This window comes from Hipposideros armiger, unplaced genomic scaffold, assembly GCF_001890085.2.
Source record: "Hipposideros armiger isolate ML-2016 unplaced genomic scaffold, ASM189008v1 scaffold_520, whole genome shotgun sequence".
Lineage (NCBI taxonomy): Eukaryota > Metazoa > Chordata > Mammalia > Chiroptera > Hipposideridae > Hipposideros > Hipposideros armiger.
The window spans coordinates 330068-339985 of NW_017731870.1; the positions used below are offsets into that span (position 1 = coordinate 330068).

Sequence of the window (9918 nt, forward strand, 5' to 3'; positions counted from 1 at the left end):
GAGGATGAAAGGCCTTACCTGCAAACACGGAACCATGTCACAGCACAGCTGAAGTATATGTTGTTCCAATATTGATGGTTGTTCTTTGTCACAAAGAACTCGGGGTTGAAGCAAAACTTTTAGTAGGGCTAGTCGGAGTTTAGCATATTCTTGTAACTGGGACGGTTCACAATATAGATACCAGAGAAATGGCGCCATTATTTGGAGACATGAAACTTCTGACCTGCGAGTCATGAAATGCAGAAGTCAGTCATTCAGCTAAACAGAGTACCCAGCAGGTAAGTGTCAAATACCAACTTATAGTTCATAACCTATCATAAACTATGATACCATCAAGTGTAACTATTTTTCAATGATTCTTCTATTCCACCATGACCCACCTAGACCCACACCAAACAGGTCTCTGTGCACTGGGGAAAATGACTCAGCCCTTGGGGACCATAAGCCTGATGCCCAGGACTACTTGCACACTAGAATGGCATCTACAGCTCCAGGGTCAGTCCTTGGTGAACATTAAAATCATCTAAGAACATTTTTGAAATTATAGATGTCAGTACCCATTCTCTAGGAGTATGAAACAGGCATGCATTTTTGGAAAAACTCTATAGGTGAGGTTTCTACATAAAAAAAAAGGCCATACAGACATCCCGAGAAGATTATGAGTTAATTTAACTTGTCAACTCATTAACATGGTGTGCAAGTAACTGCATTTTATGCCTTTAAAGTCATTTGATCTTTACCATCCTATGAAATAAAAAATATATATGTATCCTATTATGCAGAAACTAAGGCAGGGAGAAGTGAAGTAATTTGCCAAGTTCTTCCCCTTAAGCTCTTCCCACTCAAAGGAGGCAGATCGGCAGATCTTACAAATCTTTCATATCTACTTAGATTTCAATATATCCCAATAACTCCAAGTCCAAAGTCAGTAAAATGCCAGAATGCTCTTTCAGATATAAAAATGTGATCATGTCATTAACAAGCATAAAAAAGTTTATGCTTAGATAAAATATTTAGCCCAATTCACAAACCATCCATAATTTGGCCACTGCTTATCTTTCCAGCCTCATTTCTTGCTCTTCTCCATTCTCCATTAAACAACACTAAACTTCTTTCAGATCTTCAATCAAGTCATCTGGACTTTTTTCTCACTTGCTGTTCCCTGTACCTGTAATACTCTTCCTTTTCTCCCTTTCCTGTTCCTTCCCCTGCCTAATGTTGATCTTCTTTCAGTGCTCTCCTTTAAAGTGACTTCCTGCGGGCCTTCCCTGACACCTCGCCTAGGTTACAGGCACATCATGTGCACCCATAGGACAATGACTTAATTGTTGGTATTGAATCTCTCTATCCCTTGCCAGACTATAAGCCAAATGAGGGCACGGCCCATGGATTTCTGTTTACTTCTGTATCATCAATAACAATACTACACAGTAGGCCTGCAAAGAGATGCTCAATCATTAAATTAATTGATTCAGTTACACTAATTTATAAAGTGGCTTTACAATTAGCAGGCATCAGTTAAATGCCATAATTTTATTTTAGTTGTTCATATTTATTAAACTTAAGAAGTTATTAGATAAGATAACAAAGATGAACAGGCATTATCTATTTTTAGAGGCACATAGTCTTAACAGGGCAACCAGTTCTGTTCTTAGACTAGAAAATAGGTGAAATTCACAAAAAAACAAAGGTATAAAGTGCAACATTTCATGGAGGAAATGGCATTTGAATTATGCTTGACAACATAATTTTATAATACTATATATTCCACAGCAATGTGATTAAATAATACTATTAATATAAATAAAAATTTAAGTTACCAAATCTGAAAAGATTTATTCATTCATTCATTTATTCACTTGGCAAAACATACTGAGTACCTATAGTATACCATTTACTCTTCTATATGCTAGAAAAAAACCAAGAGACAAAAACAGATTAAATCTTTGATGTGATGGAGCTCATTATATGCAGGAATTTTTTTTTTCTCTCATGAGCCCAAATACTTACACAAGCTATAAAAAAACAAAAGGAAGACTTTCGAGTTCATAATTATTATTGAAAGATAGATCTTTATCACACCATCGACTTTAGGAAACTGAAGAAAGCTTTATATATCAAGCAAGCGAATGATATATGTATGGTTAGAATATGAAGCATGTTAGAAAAGAGATTTAAGAAACATCGTTTCCCATCTCACCAATAATGTATTCCCCAAAGAATAAATGCTATCCAGGTGTCAAAAACATCCATGAATAGTTTATCAGTTTTCTCCTACTTCGAGATGCTGAAGGTGAAATGTAAGGTTCATATAAAGAAATATATTTCCAAGATGCTGTTATTACATCAGGAGTATAATGTTGCACTTCCTTAAGAACAACATACTATTTAAAAATCTCCTTGGCTTAATCTGCCCCAATTTTAGGTACTGCATTTCCTATGTGGTATCTCATGATTAACTATCACTTCCAAGGGGTATTAGTCGACAAGGCTTAAGGAGAAAAGGAAAATAATAAAACAGATCATCTGAAATCCCAAAGTGATTAAAAATGTTTAAAAATGCAAACAAATGTGCATGTATCTATATATGCAATAATTCCTAACACAGAAAGAGCTAGAATATGAGCTATCTTCACAACATTTTGCCTCCTTCCCGTAGTTGTGAATCAATATTTAAGTTCTTGTTAAATTACCAACCTTTTTTCATTACCTTCTAAACAACAACTTTAAAACTACTGAATTAACTTACTCTAAAATTAAATCTTAGGAAACTAATAGTCTGCTAAAAAGAAAAAATGGAAAGAATAAACTTATAGTGCAAAAGTAGAAATGAGGCAACTGAAATTATTCTTTGCAAATAAATATAATTTAGAACCTCCAAAATGCTCTAGATAACATACTCTATAACACCTAAGAATTTAAGTGAAAAAAGTCAATAGAAGTTTATCAATAAATACACCCAAGTCAATTAATAATCTTTTTTTCCTTATGAATATCTGGACAAATTACATTAGAATAACTACTTCCAAACCCCAACATAATACGCCTTTGAAATGAAAATAGCCAAAATCTAAATTAATTACTAAAGCATTGGAAGGGAAAGATATTCTTAACAAGCTTAATGACACATTTGGCACATCGGCGGCAGCATCTTTTATAAAGTATCATATTTATTTAAACAATTGTGTTTATAAATTTGTAAGTTTTGGTTTCTGACATAGTTCAAGACTTATTTAGTAAATATTAATATCTTATCTTTGAAAATGTAATCCTAGGTGGGAGAAGAGAGTAATGGTGTTTATTTTGAGCTATTCATTCAAATGCTACATAAATTTTCCTCACTGGCAGATGATTACAAGTTTCCCTATATCTCTTTAAAACTGCTGTAGCAGTATATCCTACCTAAAGATTCCACGACTTCTAAAATTGAAGTTATGGACTCAAATGGCATTCTCAGAAACTGTATAGGACACTGTAAGACTTTCAAGAGCAGAAAAACGTGAGTGCAGCTGGTGTGGTGAATGTAACTCAGGCATGGGGTTGTCCAGGACAATGGTATCCCATGACCTTGCATGATGGTACTAAGTATATAGTGATATTATACATTAGGAGGCACTCTACAATCCACTGCCTGGGCCCCACCAATCTGTGTGTCTCATATAAATCCAACATCTATAGAGCACCTAGAAATGTGTCAGGCATTATTAATACAAAGAATAACAAGACATAGTCCCTGCCCTCAGAAAGGTTTAATAGAGAAGAGTAATTATAAGATAATGTAATAAACATAATGACATTAGAAATCACAACTGAAGTTATAGTGGGAGTATATAAAAAAGACACCTAATCCAGCCCACGGTAAGCAATGGCTTACTAGTAGAGAAAATGCCTAAACAGATTTAAAATAGAGAAATTAGTCAGAAAGGGTTGGGGTAAGATTTGAGAGGGTAAGGTGTGTACCTACAAGCAAAAGCACAGAGGCAAGGGGACAGCACTGCTTCCCAAGTGGAACCAAAAGCAAGTCAGTTTATTGCTGAACTCACAATTCATAAATTGTGAGATAAACAGAAGATAAAACAGGTAGAAACCATCTCATACACAGAGCCTGGTGTGACATACTAGATTTCATGCTGTAGCCCAGGGATTTTCCAACTATTTCAGAAACCAAACTCCTTTTTTCCAACAGAAAGCGTCCATAGATAGCATATCAACATGTATTACATGTTCTACAAGAACAGAGCTGAAGGGCGTGGGTAAGGCATTCCCTGTGCTTAGCCCATACATTGCAAGTTTGAAAACCACAATTCTGGTGATTTCAACGAAAGAGTGATAATAATATTTGCTCTCATGATATATCACTGTGATGCATGTTTAGAGAATGGATTTGAGCAGGACAAGATTGCAGGCAGAGATGTAACTTAGGAACAGGTGGCAAAAGCCAAGAGATGGTGGCCTAAGCCAGTACCGTGGTAGTAAGGATGGAAGAAAGGGGGTGGCTTTGAAGACCATCAGGGGGCCTTGGTGAAGCTAATCTAACTGTACAAATGGTGGCTATCTAGTCCCAGCTGGCAGTATCACTTGATCCCAATTCGCAGGTTTCTAATAGGAAGAATTTAACTCACTAATCAATTTCCAAGGGGAAGAAACTATCTTCTAAATGTATTGTATGGTAGTTTCCTGAATATTTCTAATCAATTTTCCTAACTAACCAATGCTTAATTAACTTCTTTAATAATAGCTTTTCTCATATTCAATATTTCAACAATTAATAAATCTGGTAGGTTTTAAAAATATATATATATATAAAAAACTATACCCTGCTCAAAGACATTTCTTTCCTTCAGAAGAAAACACTATAGTCAAAGCAGCTTAAAAAAACAAAAAGTTTTAAAATTAGCATATACAATTTTATCTCCCTCACTTATTTTATGTTATATTACCTTTCAGGGCATTGCTGGAAAAAAGCTGTCAGCTGCTGCAAAAGTACTGGCCAGCAATCAGGTCTATGTTCAAGCACAGTGATCAAAGGCTGAGGGTGATTTCTGAAACACAGAAAGTAACTGGAAACTCATTTCGGGATGACACATTCTCAATATCCAAACACAGCAAGCAAGAAAAACCAATACCACCTAGAGACTTTTTTCCAGGATTCATAATTGTCTCAATACCATCATTTGCTGCATTTGTTGCAGAGTTGGCTCATTAAACTGATATTTTTCCCCCCTTTATCTAAGTGTTTTGCAGAAAAGAGAACAAACCCTGAGTCTTACAGACCCAAATTTCAAAGGACTCTGCCACTTAATATAATACCTCGTTGACTGACCAAGCTCCTGAATCCGGTAGCTCTCTCCTATCCATCCCCTTGATTCTTTCATGCCTGGACATCATGGGCCACCTTTTCCCCATGCTGCTCTCTTTCAAAACCTGGAAGATTCCATTTTCTCTCCATTGCCCCAACTTGTACGCACTAGCTCTCCCTTTCTTTTCCAATTACTCCCATTCTTCTCAGTGTATGGCTCTGTGTTCCCCCAGCATATTTAAGATGGGGAAAAAGAAAGTATTTCTCCCATCTCAAACAATAAACTAACCAAATTGAAAATGCTTGAAATTTCTGTGGAACGAGGATGTATCTTTTTATTTGTGTTACGTCCAATAAGATATCTTAAAAAAAAAACCCTATATAAAACATAATATCTAAAATCTGAAGGATTCTCAAACAATAAAGTTTAAAAAAAGAAAAAGAAAAAACCACAAGCACAAGTTATTTTAAATAGTTCAAAAAGCCAACTAGAAAATATAAATTAATCAGATTTTTAAACTATGAAGTACTATACAAAGTTTTTAGTTATTATGGATGTGGCGTTTTCCTCCAAAAAATTTTTTTAAATCAAAGTTAAAAGGCTCACTGTAAATAAAAAAATCCAAACAATACAGAAGTATCCATCTTTTAATATAAAAGGAATCATATACATGATGCTATTCTTTAATCATAATTTTTAACCCAATAATATATCACTAGCAATGATTTTTCAAAAAAAAAAAAAAAAAGCAGACCAGTTACACACAAATGATATTTTAAGACTGCCTTCTTAGCAGTTCTCAAAGTGTGATCACCTTACCAGCCGTATCAGCATCCCCTGGGAACTTGTTAGAAATGTAAATAAATTCTCAGGCCCCAGCCCAGATTTAATAAAATGGCCTCCAGACAATTCTGATGCACTGCTATCAAGCAGTGGACCTCAGCCCTGGCTGCAAGTTAGATTCATCTGTGGAGCTCTCAAAAAATACCAATGTCCAAGTCTCCATTATATTGGGGTTGCTAAGAGTGGAGCCCAGGCATCAGTAATTTTTTAAAAACTCTTCTAGCAATTTTAATGTGTTGCCAGGGTTGAGAACCACTACAAGTAAAACACCACAGAAGAGGGAGGTTAGGTTGTTAGGAGTTAGAAATTTTTCTCTTAAACAGAAAAGTATGGCAGATCCATCGCGTTGAAACAATCCTTTTAAACACCTCCGTGACACTACTACACAGTTTCTGGTATTATATCAGCATCTCTTTATTTTCTCCTCAACTTCACCTAATTTATCATGTGCTAACTTCATACACTGGCACAGGCTTTTTATTTCTCCTGTTTGCTAAAGCACAGGCTATTTTGGACTGATCAGATTACTGCCATTGTTAAGGGATCACTCCAAGCAATTTTTTTATGCCAAAACTAAAAAACTGTATCAAAATCACATTTCCAAATTCCAAACTCTTTGGCAGTTAAACCTATCTAGAATTTGTTTCTACTCTGGTTGCCCAGATATTAAGAAATAAATGTTACAAATCCTAAATGCCTCTCAGGTATGTCACATCAGCCAAACTTCTTAGATTGAGAGATCAGTTGGTCAAGTTAAAAAACACATGGATGAAAAGAACAGAACAGCAATTCCAATATTTTATCTATGGGTTTTTCTTCTGACAAGCACCATATTGAAATAAGAAGCATTTAATATGACCATCCATTAATCCTCCAGCTAATCGCGGCATTTATGACTATTTAAGAAAATCCAAAAAGTTACCACATAGTTTTTGTGTGATCATAAGGCAATGAAGTCCTTTTCAATACTCTTCCCATAATTATAAGTCATCCCCTACCCCTTCCTACTCCTCACCCCCAGAAATGTTAAGGATCTATCTTCTTTTTAAAACAGTTTTGTCCAAATTAAATCAGGTCAACAAAAATAAGTGATAGTAATATTAAAGTAGGATTAGAAATGATGCACATATGGCAAACAACTCTATTATAATTCAGCTTCAACTTCACTGGGATTGTGGGAACCACTCTAGCTTTGTTGCTTGAAGCTACAGTCCTGTTTTGCTAGCTACCGGATTTGGCAAAATCTATTTAGTATCTCAAACTTAAATTCTAAAGATGAGATTAAGTAGAATATAGTAGGACAAGGATTATCAGATTAATTACTGATTTAGACATTGGGATAATTAACTTTTCCAGAGAATTGATTATGTCAGATCCAAATGGAAATATTGTAGGGAAAATATATTGATTCCAAGAAGCTGAAAACCTTAAGGTAGAAGGGAAGTCCAAAATAAGAACATTGAATCTTACTGTTAATTTACATTTGATTATTAATATTATACTATTTCAACTGAGTACAACTAACCTAAAATTAATTATAATTGCCAAAATTGTTTTAATACTTTATAAGCATAATGAAGCAAAGAGCTAAATTTTCCCTTATGCATCGTTAAATTGGTATGTAAATACATATAAAATATATAAAGCCTTATACTTAAGTAATAGAATCAATGCATTTTCTGATTCAATATACTTTATTTCACAACTGCCATACGTGAGGGCTTCTCAATCTTGGCACTACTGACATTTGCAGCAAGATAATGCTTTGCTGTGGGGTTTGTCCAATGCACTATGGGGTGTTTAGCAGCATTCCTGGCCTCTACTCACTGGATGCGAATAGCATTCAACCTAGTCGTGACAATAAAAAATGTCTCCAGATATTACCAAATGTCCCCTGAGGGGCAAAGTGCCCAGGTTAAGAACCACTGCACTAGGTAAAACGACAAGCGCCACGAGAGGCAGCAAACTGATTAAACTGGTACCAGCCCTGAGTTATTAAAAAAGACTATGATTCCACCTTCACCCTTCTTTACACTGAACCAACAGCAATCAATCAATCATGCTCAAAATTTTAAGCTTCTTATGTAAATACGGTCATCAAATATTAACATTAGGTATACCAGAGTAACAAATACAGTAGACACTAGAATTAAAATGGAAAACATATGTAAAATAATGCCTTTGCAAAATATAGAATCATGTTCTAAAATAAACACACAGCATTAAATAATGCATATACTAATTTGGGTATGATAGAAAATAGTTATTTTCCTATTTAAAATATAATTTGAGCATTTCAAATGTCATAAGGCTAAGTATAGTTCACTCTTGATATAGTCAAGGATTGATTATTAAGTTTATGGATTATTCAAGATTTTTTCTATCTTCCTCTCACTCACTGCTTGTTAGCCATCCCACTTCTTTCAAGTGCATACAACTGAGAAATGTCAGATAAATGAAGGATACACAATTTAAACAAGTCAACTTCGTTCTTCATTAGAAGCACTGTTGATCACACACAAAAAAATAATAATGTGGTACAAAAGGACACCAAACCAAAACCTGGGCTATGCCTTAAAATTTCAATTATCCCCAAAGCTGCTATTCAAGTTATAGAGTGAGGTGACTATAACACTTCATTCAAAATGATAGATGGGTTGACCATACAATCACCCCGATCACTTGTAAAACTAATAGTGGCAGACAAGCTAAACAAGTTTTGAAAATCAAACTCAAATGTGGAGCATTGTCATCATTATCATTTATACAAGCAGTGCCTACTTAGCATCAAAATCATTTTCTGTTATGCTGCCACATTCATATCTCAGAAAAAAACTAGAAGTGGAGAGGTGAGGTGAAGGAGTGAATGGAAAGCACTGAATTAAGAGTCAGGAGTTCTAAAATTACATTCTGGCTCTGCAACAAATCATGTGATCTCAGGCAAGAGAATTAACCTCTCTTGGGCAAAGTTTCTTCATCTGTAAAATGAGGAAATCAGACTAAGTACCTTCCAGTGCTAAAGTTCTATAACCCAAGCCCCCCATTAAAGCCCTAACCTTCACACTGCTCAGAACTAGAGGTGGAACCAAATCCTGTAAAAGCAGGAAGCAGTGAAGATGGCTGTTAACTATTAATAATTCTATGTCAAGCTTAAATGGCTCTAAGGCCAATGTCTAATAAAATCTGAGACCTCAAAAAAGTTATATTTTTATCTCAAAAAGATAAATCATCATATATATTTTTTATTTCAGAAAGAAGTGCTGTTGAGGATGAGCCCACAGAAATTTTAAAATCATAATTTCCTACCTCTTAGGCCATCCAATAGGTTCTGCATCCCTCTTAAAAAGAAAATAACGTTGTTTCTAAAGATCAAAATCAATACCAAGCAGGCAACCAGGTCACCCTTCACTGGTCTTTAGTGCCTCTAATCGAGATCTTCACTGTGCGTGGTTGTTTTTTTGTGTGTGTGTTTTTTTCTCCCTACCACAGATGATCCATTTGTTGTTCATTCTTCGGCACTTCCCCATTTCATAATTTGTAAATGTTTTAATTGCTATTTTAAGTAAAGCATTTAACATAGTACCTAGCACATAGAATACTCCATAAATGGGATACTATTATGATTATCATGCAGGTAGGTTTGTATCTTAAACTAGAGCATAAGCAGCTTGAAAGCTGGGTATATGTCTTATGTTTTTAAGTTTCCCTTTCAGTGCCAAATGCACATCTATGATAAATGTATCTCTCTCTCTCTCTCTCTCTCTCTCTCTCTCTC

At 35.0% G+C, this 9918-nt stretch overlaps 1 protein-coding gene across 1 annotated transcript in view; it reads right to left on the reverse strand.

Annotated features, from left to right (window-relative positions):
* FOCAD (focadhesin) overlaps nt 1-9918 on the reverse strand; it is a 302193-nt gene that overhangs the window by 229323 nt on the left and 62952 nt on the right. The window contains exons 6-7 of the mRNA XM_019668206.1: nt 4941-5042; nt 19-223 (exon numbers count right to left, since the gene is read on the reverse strand). Coding sequence (XP_019523751.1) covers nt 19-223; nt 4941-5042 — 307 coding nt within the window. The remainder of the gene's footprint in view (nt 1-18; nt 224-4940; nt 5043-9918) is intronic.